The 14,205-nt window shown below is 56.1% G+C and overlaps 1 protein-coding gene across 1 annotated transcript in view; it reads left to right on the plus strand.

Moving 5' to 3' along the window:
• Positions 1–14,205, plus strand: part of CACNA2D4 (calcium voltage-gated channel auxiliary subunit alpha2delta 4) — a 91,487-nt gene that overhangs the window by 25,895 nt on the left and 51,387 nt on the right. The window contains exons 13-21 of the mRNA XM_029205244.1: positions 119–208; positions 284–397; positions 709–787; positions 2,359–2,508; positions 3,613–3,689; positions 4,454–4,534; positions 5,177–5,251; positions 8,694–8,780; positions 9,276–9,347. Of these exons, the coding sequence (XP_029061077.1) occupies positions 119–208; positions 284–397; positions 709–787; positions 2,359–2,508; positions 3,613–3,689; positions 4,454–4,534; positions 5,177–5,251; positions 8,694–8,780; positions 9,276–9,347 (825 nt within the window). The remainder of the gene's footprint in view (positions 1–118; positions 209–283; positions 398–708; positions 788–2,358; positions 2,509–3,612; positions 3,690–4,453; positions 4,535–5,176; positions 5,252–8,693; positions 8,781–9,275; positions 9,348–14,205) is intronic.

Consider the following 14,205-nt stretch of genomic DNA (forward strand, 5'->3'; position numbering starts at 1 on the left):
CCCGCAGTCTCGTTCTCCGGGGCGAATAGCTCTGCGCGGCCTCTGAAAGTACGACCAAAGCGGAAGGTTCCCTGGTCCACTGACCGGCTGACCCTCCCCATCCTCTTCCCCGGGACAGCACTTCAAACAGCTGGTGGACAAGCTGATGGTCAAAGGCGTGGGGGTCGTGGGCCGAGCCCTCAGTGAGGCCTTCCAGATCCTGCAGCAGGTACGGCAGCTGGCGGAGCAGGGGCGCTGGGGCGGTGAGGGGAGATGGGGAGTCACGGCCACGTCCTCCACGCAGTTCCAAGAGGCCGGGCAAGGAAGCCTGTGCAACCAGGCCATCATGCTGATCACCGATGGGGCCGTGGAGGACCACAGGCCAGTGCTGGAGAAATACAACTGGCCACACCGCAAGGTTCCTCCCTGGGCCGGGGGCCGGGGGCCGGGGGCCGGGGGAGCGCCTCCTTCTGCCGTGTCCACACGCCCCACCCCGTGAGCCCCAGGCCCCGAGCGAGGGCACGGTAGAGTCGGAAGACTGCCGGCTGTGAGCCCCGCCAGACAAGCCTCCACACCGGGCGGGCATCCCCGCGAGCCTGGGCCCCGGGCCCTTCCTGATGCAGAGGGGTGAAAGTGCAGAATCCAGAGACGCAGCCCCAGATTCAGACACAGACACGGTCAGGCCCCTCGCGGCCGGCTCTGCTGAGTCCGCCGTGTCTCATCCACCAGGTCCGGCTCTTCACTTACCTGATTGGGAAGGAAGTAAGTTTTGCTGACCGCTTGAAGTGGATCGCGTGCAATAACAAAGGTGGGTGACGCCACGTGAGGCAGGGCGTCCGGCGGCCTCACCTGAGCGCAGGTGGGAGAGCATCCCCGGACCCCACAGGTGCTGAGCCGGGCCTCCCACAAAGGGACCCAGAGCAAAGGTGACAGCATCCGCCCCCTTCCTGCTCAGACCAAGCAAGACCCACGTCGATCACTCCCTGCGGGGCTCTCACCCCCATGACACCTCCCGCAGCGCGCCTGGAGGTGGTGACTCCAGTTCTGCTGTCTCTTCAAATAAGCCTTATCCAGACTGCCACACGGAAAACCATGTAGACACGGGCCCGACCTTTCAATGTCAGTCGTCTCTGATGTCCAGCCTCCGTTCCTGCTCCTGCAGATGAAGCCCGTGTGCTCTGTTTCTGCTCCAGACAAAAGGCAGAGGCCGTCATTTTCTTTAGATTAAGGTTTTGTGTGTGGCAGCCCTCATCTGTCTCTGGCCAGAACCCAAGACCCGGGCCTCGAGGTGCCGACTCGGGTTCCTCAATCCCAGCAGGACGTCTGAGAACCTGCTGTGGGTGGCTGACTCTCCCGGCCCAAGGGGGTCGACGTGGTCAGGAAGGCCCGGTCCAGTCAGGGAGGCGCACACATGAGCATCCGGGACGGGACCATCTGCATCGCGCTGAGGGGCAGAGGGGCACAGGCTGCCCAGGGGGCTGGGTGAGGGGAGAGCCCTCCCGCATTTGGGGGGTCCGGGCGGGCCTCCTGAAGGACAGGGTTCTAAGGTGAGACAGAAAGAAGTGGTAGGAGTGAGTCAGATGCAGAGAGCAGGGAAGGGTGTTCTGGGCTGAGAGAAGAGCATGGTCAAAGGGTCCGAGACAAGAGGCACCCTAGGAATGAAAGCTGTCCCATTCCCCAGAGCTGGCGACAGTGTTCTGTGGGAGGTGACGAGCGGTCACGTGATAAATCGTCACAGCCTTGTAAAGCATTTGCTCTTTTTTTTTTTTTTTGCGGTACGCGGGCCTCTCACTGTTGTGGCCTCTCCCGTTGCGGAGCACAGGCTCCGGACGCGCAGGCTCAGCGGCCACGGCTCACGGGCCCAGCCGCTCCGCGGCATGTGGGATCTTCCCGGATCGGGGCGCGAACCCGCGTCCCCTGCATCAGCAGGCGGACTCTCAACCACTGCGCCACCAGGGAAGCCCGGCATTTGCTCTTTTAAATACCGCCTCAGCTGCGGCCCCCTCCCCGTAACTGAGGGACGACAGCAGTCAGGGAAAGGAGGAGGTGGGGCTCTCAGAAAACAGACCCGGGACAGAGCTGCCTGCAGGCACCCCTGAGGACAGCCCTGCGGGGAGTGAGGGGTGGCCTCGCGCCCTGGGTTGAGGCCCTGCTGCTCGGGCAGGGGGAGCCTCAAGGCTCTGCCAAGTCCAGCCAGGGCCAGGCCTTCGTGTCCCCGCAGCACCACTGGCCTCCGGCTGCCCCGGGAGAGGGCAGCCTTGGGAAAAGTGGTGCCTAGTGGCCCAGGGCGGCTCCCAGCCAGGGGCCCGGCCAAGAGCCGTCGCGGCTGGGGGTGCGCAGGCCCTGCATCCACAGCCATACGCCCCCTCCCTTCCACAGGCTACTACACGCAGATCTCCACTCTGGCGGATGCCCAGGAGAACGTGATGGAATACCTGCATGTGCTCAGCCGGCCCATGGTCATCAACCACGACCATGACATCACCTGGACGGAAGCCTACATGGACAGCAAGGTGGGGCCCCCAGGGAGTGAGAGGTGACTCCTGGGTTGGGAGTGGGGTGGGCAGAGCACGTCCTGGAGAGACACTGGGGGAGAGACACCTTGGCCCGGGAGCCCCGGGAACAGACCACCCCCCCCAGGGCCGCACACCCGTGGACAGAGCCGTCTGCTGCAGACTCATCCCTCCCTTTTCCCATCATCCTCACCTGCTCTGGGAAGAAAGGGGACCAACCAGTGGTTCAGGACACTACGGCTTAACCAGCGGCCTCCCTCGGGGCCCGAGTTTCCAACAAGACCTCCTGTAGTTCTCCCCCATGCAGGACCAGACACGGAAGGTAGACAGTCAGATGAGATGTCGGGGAAGGGGACCTTCCTGGCACGCCTCAAACCCAACACAGATGCAGACCCCTGCTCCAGCAGCGTCATAGCAGGCTGGGATTAAGAGACATCTGGAAATAGTGGCTTCGATAGGAGAGAAGTGTGTGTCCCCCTCACGTAAAAGGGGACACGTAAAAGGGGACATGTAAAACGTGGATGACGAGCCCCCTGGCCCCTTCCCGCTGCCCCCTGCCTCCTGCCATCCCTGGGGTCCACATAGTCCAGGTGGCTAGTGGGGCTCAGGACGACTGCGGACGAATTCTAGGCTTCAGGTGGAGGAAGGGAGGGGGGCACACCCCACCTTTAAGAGAAATGTCCAGGGACTCTTACCTGACACTTAATCTGGCATCTCAGTGACCAGAACTTGTCCCCTGTTGACTCCTCGGCCTGTCCTCTTGCTGTCTGAGCCTTTGTTTCTGGGCTCATGCACAGATGGGCTGGTCCCATGGGTGCACCCTCATCCTTGGCATGGCCGAGACCAGAGGCCTGGCTGAGCCTGGGCGTGCTCAGGGGCTGGGCCGCATACTTGGGGCTCTGGGGCCCGCTCCGGCTTAGGGCTTCATTCGCTAAGTGACGTCAGCCCGCTCCCCTGTCCGGCCTTCCCCGCTCCAGCCTTTCCCCCAGCTGTCTTCATGCAGGGAAGCCTCCTTGGGGATTTCTTCCTCCCGTTGGAAGGTGCCCCTGAGTTGTGGTTGAAGTGGCGGCTTGGGTCTCCAGTCTGTGGACACTGCCCTTCGCTCGTCCCCCCCTGACAGCTCTCTACCCGCAGGCGCAGAGCATGGCGCTGCTGACCACCGTGGCCATGCCTGTCTTCAGCAAGAAGAACGAGACAGTAAGTGTCTGCCCGTGAGCGGCTGCCCGGCTTAGAGCTCCAGCCGCTGCCTGGCGTCTTTAGACCTGTGGCTCTTGACGTGGCATCAGAGCCGCCTTGGGAGGGTTTAAGGTCAGGTTCCAGGCCCTGTGCCCAAGTAGCCACGTCAGAATCTCTGGGTCGGGAGGGGATGGGGCAGGGTCCACACTTCCCGAAGCTGCCCCGTGATTCTGTTCATCCAGCCTGGCGCTGACCCGCTGCTCTGGACTTGGGACCCTGGCTTGGGGATCAGGGCCAGAGGGGTCACCTGCCAGGCTTCCGGCAAAAGCACACGGAACCTGCTAGTGTGGGCAGGACCTGGCTTGTTCGTAAAGGCTCTGGTGGGGGAGTGTGAGAGCCGTCCATCCTCTACCTGGCCAGGGAATATTTCCTCATGGGCCCTGGGTGTTTCAGGGCCCCCCTAGATGAGGGGCCCTTGGATCCCAGTACTTCAGCCTCTCCTGTGAAAGTTCATATTTCATTCAACTTTGTATTTCATTTAAATATTACAACTTAAATATTAATACTGGACATTAATCTTCCCAGCAGCTGAGATTACTCCTGGGGCCTCTTCTAGTAGGTTCTAGATTTTTATTCCAGGGAACTCTGCCTAAAATCTAACTGCAGAGCAAAGACCACCTTAGGTCCAAGTGGCTTCCTCTTCCGGGCTCTGGAAAGGCCGTGGGTTCAGTTTGGCCTCGTGCATGGGGAGCCTGGTCCCCCCTGAAGCTGACATTTCCTTCCAGCGATCCCACGGCATCCTCCTGGGTGTGGTGGGCTCTGACGTGGCCCTGAGAGAGCTGATGAAGCTGGCGCCCCAGTACAAGGTGAGCCCGGATCAGGCCCCCAGGTAGGGTCACAGGCCCCCCAGGAGCCACCCCACCAGGCTCCAGAGGCTCCCTGCAGGCAGTGGAGCCAAGCCCACAGCTGGGATGGGGCCTGCGGCCACCCCTCAGCCCCACCCCGATGTCACACCCCCGGACACCCTATTCCCCCTCCCCAGATACCCCACCCCCCGGACATCCCCCCATCCTGCCCCCCACATCCCACCCCCAGACATCCCGCCCTTAGAGACGTTTGGGCACAGAACAGGGGAACCGAAACTTGGGCCCCTGGGACGCTTGGTCACAGCAGCAGCGACGTGCTCTGTGGCCTTTGGCACCTCTGTCCCGTCCTGGTCCGCCTGCCCACCACGCGTCCCCATCTGGGGAGGAGTGAGATTGTGTAATCAAAGCCCCAGAGCAGTGGTGGGAAGGAGGCAGGTGGTGACGTGTGTTGTTATGGTCACTGCCAACTGTAGCAGCTGGAGCAGAATTCAGAGTGAGCGGCTGGAAGCTGCCCAGCTTGTTCACACTGTCGCCAAAACGGGGCTGTGAGAGGTGGTCTTCCCGCCCGTGGCCCCACCCCCTGCCCGGCCCCAGTCCTCCTGCACAGATACCCCCTGACCCCCTCCATCCCTGTCTTCCTAGCTCGGGGTGCACGGCTATGCCTTTTTGAGCACTAACAATGGCTACATCCTCTCACATCCTGACCTTCGACCCCTGGTAGGTACCGATCCTATTTGCCTCGGGGGTCTTAACTGTACGGGATGTGGGGGTAGTTCATACAGACAGTTAAAACAATGAACACGCATTCAGCTCCATTTAAGAACCCGATGGACTACAAGAAAAAAATTAAGTCATGGTCCCTGTTTTCAAATTGCTTATGATCTAGCAGGAGAGACAAGGCAGAAATGCACGAACTGGTAGCAGCCAGTCTCCAGGGAGCCTGTCATGAGTGTGCAGTGTCCCTGGAGGACCCGTCCCCTTCCCCGTTGTCACCCCGTCAGTCACCCCACGCTCTGTCTTGGAGTCTGACCGTGTGTCCCCAGGTCGCCAGGGGCCACCCCAAGGGTGTGTCAAGTTAACACTACAAACGGCAGGAGGCGTCCCCCACGAGCTGGGGAGCAGAGCTGAGGCTGCCCTGAGGATGTGTTCCCAGGGCTCCTGCCCCCTTCCAGCTCCCTCCATCCCAAGGCGGGAGCCCATGGCATTTTCACCTGCGTTCAGATGAGCGGCCGAGGCCAGGGGAGAAAGCAGCAGCCTTTTATCTAAGGTGCTGCCTCCCCGGCCGGGGGGCTCCCCAAGACCTCCATCTGTGGCAGTAGTGGCCACACCTCCCAGTGTGGTTGTTGGGAAGCGGGGAGGGGAGTTGGGGTCCCAGCAGCATCGCGACCCTTCCCCTCCACCAGTCTCCTCTGGAGTCAAGGTTGGCACTGAGGACAGCAGCACCGAGGGCGCCTTTCTGAGCTCTCTCCTGCCCAGGTGCCATGGAGAGACCAGCCTAAGCCACACTGCTGTCCGTTCGGGTCAGACAGACGCTGAGTGACCAAAGGCACTGATTGAGCTATTTAAGGAAACGCTAGGGGTTCAGAGTTGAGAGAGACCAGGAACACTGACCTATACCAGCGGATCCTGTGGGGGGCAGCCCCAGGACCAAGAAAATGACTCATTAGGGGAAGAACAAAAATGTTGACCCTTTAGAATTAAGGGGCACCAGTCCAAAACCTGTCTTCAGCATCTATGTAATGTGGATGAATATAAGGTCTCAAGCAACCAGTGCGTACTGCGGGCCCGTCGCACGCCTGACCTAATCATACTCCGAGAACGCTATCAACAGACGTTTGTGGTCCAGTTAAGGAAACAGACTTACACAAATGAAACGATGAGAGAGCTATACCACGCAGAACATTATCCCATACAGCAAAGCCAGCACAGTGAGATTCCTGTGGAGAGAGCGATCCATTCATGACAGGTGTCGAGGAGAAGAATAGCTGAGTTTAAAAAAGAAAAATCATAGAGGATACGCCTAGTAATAAAGGAGGGGCCAGAGCCATACTTTTGGCCTGAAATGTTTCCACGTCAGTGCCCAAACTATGAGTAATGGAAGCGGAATTACGGTTTCCTGAGGAGCCCGGGATGACCTTTCGGGTATCCTCAGGAATTAGGAGGTGGCAATGAACCGGGAGGGTCACTTCTTACTCAAAAGCAGCACCACCCGTGAACGGGAGGGCAGGGCAGGGCTGCTTGTCATGAGAATAGACTTTCAACAGGCCAAGAATGGGAACATCGTTCGAGCACAGGCAAGAAACTGGAGACACTTTCTTGAGAAAAGAGGAAACTTGCTGAAGCAAGATACACAGTGAAGGGGGACTTCAGCCATTCAAGCATCTGTGGGGGGCCTTGTCCTGCTAAATAGAGACCTCTGCTTAATTCCTAATGACCCTGATGACAAACTATCCTCTTTCCTTTTTTTTTTTTTTTTTTTTTTTTTTTTTTTTTTTTTTTTGCGGTACGTGGGCCTCTCACCGCTGTGGCCTCTCCGGCTGCAGAGCACAGGCTCTGGACACGCAGGCTCAGCGGCCACGGCTCACGGGCCCAGCCGCTCCGCGGCATGTGGGATCCTCCCAGACCGGGGCAGGAGCCCGTGTCCCCTGCATCGGCAGGCGGACTCCCAACCACTGCGCCACCAGGGAAGCCCCTCCTCTTTCCTTTTTTGATCTATCACCAAATTAAACTTGGGGAATGCTGCAGACCTAACAGCAGATGACTTGACGATATCTCTCTTGGTGTCAGAGAGAGAGAAGTCAGGGCCAGAAAATGATAATACCACTCAAAGAATGTTGATGAATGGTCCTGTCACGCTGGATGGAGGGCTTTATCGGGCTTTGCGGAATCTGTCTGTCCTTGGCTCTGCTCACTCAAAAATTCTATCAACAAAGACTTCCCTGGTGGCGCAGCGGTTAAGAATCCGCCTGCCAATGCAGGGGACACGGGTTCGATCCCCAGCCTGGGAAGATCCCACATGCCACAGAGCAACTAAGCCCGTGCGCCACAACTACTGAGCCTGTGCTCTAGAGCCCGCGAGCCGCAGCTACTGAAGACTGCGTGCCTAGAGCCCGTGCTCCACAACAAGAGAAGCCACCGCAATGAGAAGCCCTCACACCACAATGAAGAGTAGCCCGCGCTGGCCGCAACTAGAGAAAGCCCGTGCGCAGCAACAACGACCCAATGCAGCCAAAATTTTTTAAATCAATCAATCAATAAACTGCACACAAAAAATTCTATCAACAAGATGAAAACACAGAAGGAGATGCCATGGGATGTGGAAGGTATGGCTAATACATGAAGGGAGAAAAGTAGTATTCAGAAAGTATTCTTCTAAAACGATGGGCTGGAACTAAGGAGAAGAAATATATTAGGAATGCATGGAAAGCTGTGCAGCATACTCGATGCCCAGCAGAAGATGGTAAAGCTCTGGCTTAACAGTGCATCACAAGGAACGTCAGGGGAATCTAATGGGCTGGAAACTCGGTTTGACCTGTCGGGAGAGCTAGCTGTCCTGGATTAGCAGAATCAGAGGCAGCGGTCAGAGCCGTACGATGTTTTGGTCTGCATGGGTCACACCCCACCCCACACTGGTCAGACCCCATCTGAAATAGCGACTGTCCCAGGCACTCTGCTTCGAGAGTGACATTGACAAAACAGAAGAGAATCCGAGGAAGCTGAGGCATCTGCGAACTGGGAATGTTTAGCTCGGGGAGGTGACGTCTTAGCAGTGACGAGCATCCCCGAAAACCCTCAGGGGTGTCGGGTGGAAGCTCTCTCTCTGTGTAGCTCCAGGGAGAGGCCTAGGACCCATGGGTAAAGTCACAAGGAGGCAGATTTCAGCTCTGCATGAGGAAGAGATTTCTAACAACGAGAGTCCAAACCTAGGACCAGCGTACTCACGATGGGAGCTCCTTGGTGTGTGAGATACTCTCCCCGAGGCCGGGAGACCATCTGACTCAAAGGTTGGCAAGGGCCGCTCTGCCTTGGGGGGAATGTGGCCCGCACGACCACGAGGAATCGCTGAGCTTCTCTGGGTTGTGACTGTGCCAGACAGGCTTTCTGGAAGGGCCGGGGCTTGTGTTAACCTCCCGTCTCTCCCCCTGACCGGCGCGCTCAGTACAGAGAGGGGAAGAAACTGAAGCCCAGGCCCAACTACAGCAGCGTGGACCTCTCGGAAGTGGAGTGGGAGGACCGGGCCGGAACCGTGAGTGGGCGGCCGGGAGGGGGTCGGTTGGCCCGACAGTGGGTCCCGGGGCCACAGGCGCTGAGCTCAGCCCCCTCCCTTGGCCCAAAGCAGAAGCAGTGCCTCTAACGGGCAGCCCTCCCACCATCCACAGAGAGAACAGTCCCTTCCTCTGGGGCTGAAGTAGCACACGTCTGTGAGCCACAGAGTTTGGGTGTGAGGGCGTTTTAGGCTGGCCTGGGTGTTGGAAAACTTGCATCTCAGGGCTCGGCCACCGTGTTCCCTTGCCCATCAGCCCACTGGGAGCATCCTCTGAGTGAACTCCAGAATTCCAGCTAAAGGGAGCCTGGCAGCCGGTCTATATTGCCACCTGTAGCCCGCTTGCAGGAGAAAGGGGAAAACGCAGCGTGTCCCCAGGGGTCACCTCCAAGGCAGTGTTCATTGCCTCATGGTCCGGTGTGAGCCGAGGTTCTATTGTCTGTTCTATTACTACTTCTATTATCTTTCCCCCTGAAGCTGAGGACAGCCATGATCAACAGGGAGACAGGGTCTCTCTCCATGGACGTGAAGGTTCCGCTGGACAGAGGGGTAAGGCGCTCGAGGGAAAGACTGGGGTCTGCTCCCAGGAAGCGGCGTCATGGTTAACTGGGGTTGGCGGTGGTGACAAAGGACCTGGCTGAATTCGAGCTAAAGCCTTGAGAGCTTGCTGGAGCCTGGAGGGCCCTAGTGGGGGGCCGGGCCCAGCGGGCATCGGCCCCATGGAGCACCGGCCGGGGAGCTACCGCTCTCCAGGGCCTGGTTCTCGGGGCCGCAGAGCGAGACCGTGGCCAGCCCAGCCCTTCGCAAATCTTCCTGCTGCCTGCCATGTGGCCCTTTTGTTGTTTATGGTGGAAAGGGGGAAAGTGACAGTTAATTTTGCCAATCGTTAGCAGCTCTTGTAAAACATGTTATATGGGAAGAGGTTGAAAATAATTGCTACTCCGTAGAGCAATTTCCACCCATGGCAACCAAAGATAATCAGGCCAGGTCCCCGCAGCCGTGCCATTCCTGTCACCACAGACCCTCGCGTCGCTTACAAAAGACCACTTCATCTTCTCGTTGAAAAGGTCCCACTGCGTTTGCACTGACGGGGCTTTGTCCCTTGACATATTTGCAAACGTCACCTCCTCCCTCACGGCCACCCCCGCATCCCCTCCGCTGCCCATCGGCCTCTGCGGAGAGAACGCGGGCATGGGTCGGCAACAATTAGATCCAAGTTCTTCCACAAACACGGACCTCCGTGGAAGCCTAACAGGAAAGCGCTGGGAAGGAAAGCAACTCTGCATTCCTTTTAGATGCGTGCGCTGGTTTTCACTGGGACACGTCTCATTTCTGTGGGATCTGCCTGCTGTCTATAAGCTCCGGGCTGAGAGGGGCCTCCCTCGGGCAGGCGGGGCAGCATCCCTGATGTCCCACCAGGCCCAGCAGGTCCTTCTCTTGATCCAAAAAGGCAGAGGTTTCTTCCACGCGCCTCCACCCTTATCCCAACCGGACCCCTGCTCCTGGGCACCAGGGAGCTTGCAGCCACCCGGCGCTGCCAGAGCACATCAGGTGGGACCTGCTTCCAGGCTACAATGTGAGTTCCACGCACAGGGCGAGGTCTAACTCAGACCAGCTCGGGAAGGGCTCCCAGTGCCGTGTCCTCATGTAGCCTTCACGCTTCTCAAAGCGACCAAGGGATGGTCCTAACCAGATCCAGGCAGCCTGGACATCTCCTGAAACTGCTGTCCAGCCCTTCAGAATGTGTTCACTGCTGTTAGTAAACCGTCCAGGTAAAATTTGCAGTTTGACAAAGGCTTCCTGGCATGTGGTGCTCTGACATGAAGAAATAGGGTGATGCTGACCGTGGTCATGACCGGGGTGGACATTTCCCAGCACATCGAGTTCTCGCCTGACCTCCACTGCAACGAATCATCATGATGATGCCAGCTCACATTTATTAGAAGCTGGACTACACTTCATAACCCTTCACTCACTTCCCACAACCCTGTGATGTATGTCCTGTCCTATCCCCATTTTACCGATGCGGAAATTCAGAAAGCAAAAACTTGCCCAGGGTGACGTAGACCAGCAGTCCCCAACCTTTTTTACACCAGGGGCCGGTTTCGTGGAAGACAATTTTTCCATGCATTGGGGCGGGAGGAGGATGGTTCAGGCGGTAACGCGAGCGGTGGGGAGCGAGGGGTACTGCGGATGAAGCTCTGCTCACCCGCCCGCCTGCCACCCACCTCCTGCTGTGCGGCCCGGCTCCTAACAGGCCATGGACCACTACTGGTCCGCGGCGCAGGGGTTGGGGACCCCTGAGGTAGACGATCAATCCAAGCCTGTGTGCTTGGGTCTGATTCTGACCACATGCTCCCGACCACGGCTGTGCAAGGCCTTCCTGTAGGACAGGCCCTGATTTCTTCACTCGCTCTCCAGAATTAAAGATTTCCCAGGTCTCTTTAGAGATGCCTTTCTGTCCCTTCTTTAAATTCACTGTCTTCTCCTCTCCCTCCACCCATTACATCATGACTCAGCCCTCTTTAATCAGTCGTTCCTCTCTTTACTCTCATGCCCGGAAGCTACTGTGGCTGCCCGTGTAGGCGGTACGAAGGACGCCATGGTGGAATCCAGCCTCTCACTGCTGTGGTGATGGTGCCCCTCCCTCAGCTCAGCCTACGCCTACCTTACGGGGTCCTCAGCAGAAACACCCTTCAGGTCGAGGCCAAGGGAGGCCTTCTTAGAGCCTTGTGGGAATATCCGATATCATTCAAGCCATTCTCCTGGCAGGCCATAACCTGCTTGGTCATTTTCTCCAGGGGATTTTGCGTGTGTCCTTATTTCCCAGGGATTAATTCAGACCTTTCTCCATCTCCCCTAAACTCCAGACAGGCAACTATGGTGGTGCAACTGAGGACAGTGGCAGCAGCCCAGCATGATTAGAGCAGGGCTCACAGACTCAAAAACCTGCGGGGCCAGATCAGCCGGGTTCAGGAATGTAAATGAGAGAAGCAGACAAGCCTCCGTGCTGCGGAGCCTGGGAGCCACGGCAGGCTGCAGAGTGCGGGCCCCTCGGAAGGATTCGGCTAGGAATCCATGCTGTTAAGTGTGTGCAGCTAATTCCAAAAATGTGAGAAACACAGTCTGGCCCAATATCTAGGGTCTCCAACTTGTGAGGAGCCCACGAGCTAAAGAGGCTTCAACCCTTGAATCAAGAGAAGTACACTGGGTGAGATGATTGCTTATATGGCTCTTTCCCCAAAGGGCTTACCCCAGTCCATTTGGAATGGAACAACTAGAATTCAAGCAGAAATCTATTGTTATCATCTTGAAGTGTCAGAGAACAGAATTTGGGCTCCCAGAGTGTCATAAAATGAGGGGAGATACTCCAGAAATGAGGGAGTCACAGGTGGGTTGGCCCTAACATATGTATGCAAGTTCCTCTCAAATTCCTGACTGACCTTGAAGCTACACATCTCCAGGGAGACTCTAGACAACAGCTTGAGAGCTGAAAGTCAGAGCAGGGACTTCACTGCTTCCTGTGGTCGTGGGGAAAATTTGGAGTCGCACCAGGGTGAGGAGGCTCAGTAAATACCTCAGAATTTTCTTTGAAAGCACAGAAGAACTACACCTTGGGAGTAAAGACTATGTCCCAAGACCAAGGGATTCACCCAAGACCTAAAGACAAAGTTGAAGCAGACCCACCCTAACGAAAATGTAATCCAAGTCCCTGCAAGCTCAAGGTGGTCAGCCAGTCATTTCTCTGCTGAGTAAAGTAGAAATCAACACTCCCTGGAGGAAGAAAGAGCATCTACAACCTATTCTCCACAATAGCCAGTAGACACATGAAGAAACAAGATGACGTTTCCTTTCTTAACAAAGAGTTAAGAGAAAAAGCAGTCTTATATGTGATCCATAGATGACCCAGCTCTTGAAATTAGAAGAAGGACTTTCAAGCAGATATGATAAATATGCACAAGGAATTAAAGGAAAAGATGGTCATCATGAGTGAACAGATGGAGAATCTCAGCAGAGAAATGTTTAGGATTTAATCAAAGAAGCAGAACCACTACAAGTGATATGAATATAGGGTTTTATTGTAGGGGGTAGACCTAATGAAATGGTGGGAGCTGGTAAAAATGTCTACAGAAGGCAGGTGTCTCTGCCTCTAGTCATGAGCTTGAAGTCATCGTAGGTTGGCAGGGCCAGCGATTGGGAAGGAAAACTGGATGAGATGTGGGAGAAAGCAAGAACAAACTGGAACCCATGAGGAAGAATAGGAACCCATGAGGACAAACTAAAACCAGCATCTGTCTCTCACTATCTCCAGCCACAAGGATGTGGGACCTGCAGAAGGAGCTCGTGCCCTTCACCTGGGCCTGCACGCGCACTGGCTCAGATCTCAGACAGACTGAAGGAGGAGGTCCAGTGGCAGCTGCCCATCCCAAGAAGGGAAGCCAGCAGAGCAGAGTGAGCTGCCGCAGGGCCCGATGTGCTGTACCCACCTCCAGTGTGTAACACGGCCGCGGCTTTGCTCTCCCTTACAAATCTCATGCAGACTCCTCATCTGGCCAACCCTAATTTGGAACCATACAGGGAAGTGAGTCTGAAAAACATGTAATCCCAGCTTAGCTGACTTGACACAGTGTAAAACCAGCACAAGAACCGAGTGGAAATTCTAAAACTGAAGAGTACAAGACCTGAAAGGAAATTTCTACAGGATGGAATTAACAGCAGATGGGAGGGGAAAAGGACAGTGACTGTGAAGACAAATAGAAATTATCCAATGTAAAGAACAGAAAGAAAAGTTTTTTAAAAAGTTATTCTTCAGTTACCTGTGGGGTAATATCAAGTGGTCTAACATATGTCCTTAGAGTCCCAGAAGGAAGGAGAAAGGACAGAACAGAAAAAAGTATTTGAAAAACTAATGCCCCAAATGTCCTGAGTTTAGTGAAAAACATCAACCAATAGATGCAAGATTCTCAGCAAAACCAAGCAGAATTTAAAAAAAAATCCACACCTAAACACACCACAGTCTACCTGCTGTGAATCAAAGAGAAGGGAAAATCTTTTTTTTTTAATAAATTTATTTACTTATTTATTTATTTTTGGCTACGCTGTGTCTTTGTTGCTGCGCGCGAGCTTTTCTCTAGTTGCGGCGAGTGGGAGCTGCTCTTCATTGCAGTGCAAGGGCTTCTCACTGTGGTGGCCTCTCTCGTTACGGAGCACAGGCTCTAGGTGCGCGGGCTTCAGTAGTTGTGACACGCGGGCTCTAGAGCCCAAGCTCAGTAGTTGTGGCACACGGGCTTAGTTGCTCCGTGGCATGTGGGATCTTCCCGGGCCAGGGCTCGAACCCGTGTCCCTTGCACTGACAGGCAGATTCCTAACCACTGTGCCACCAGGGAATTCCTGGGAAAATCTTATT

This window comes from Monodon monoceros, unplaced genomic scaffold (genome assembly GCF_005190385.1).
Source record: "Monodon monoceros isolate NGI ecotype Baffin Bay Population unplaced genomic scaffold, NGI_Narwhal_1 Super_Scaffold_6, whole genome shotgun sequence".
Lineage (NCBI taxonomy): Eukaryota > Metazoa > Chordata > Mammalia > Artiodactyla > Monodontidae > Monodon > Monodon monoceros.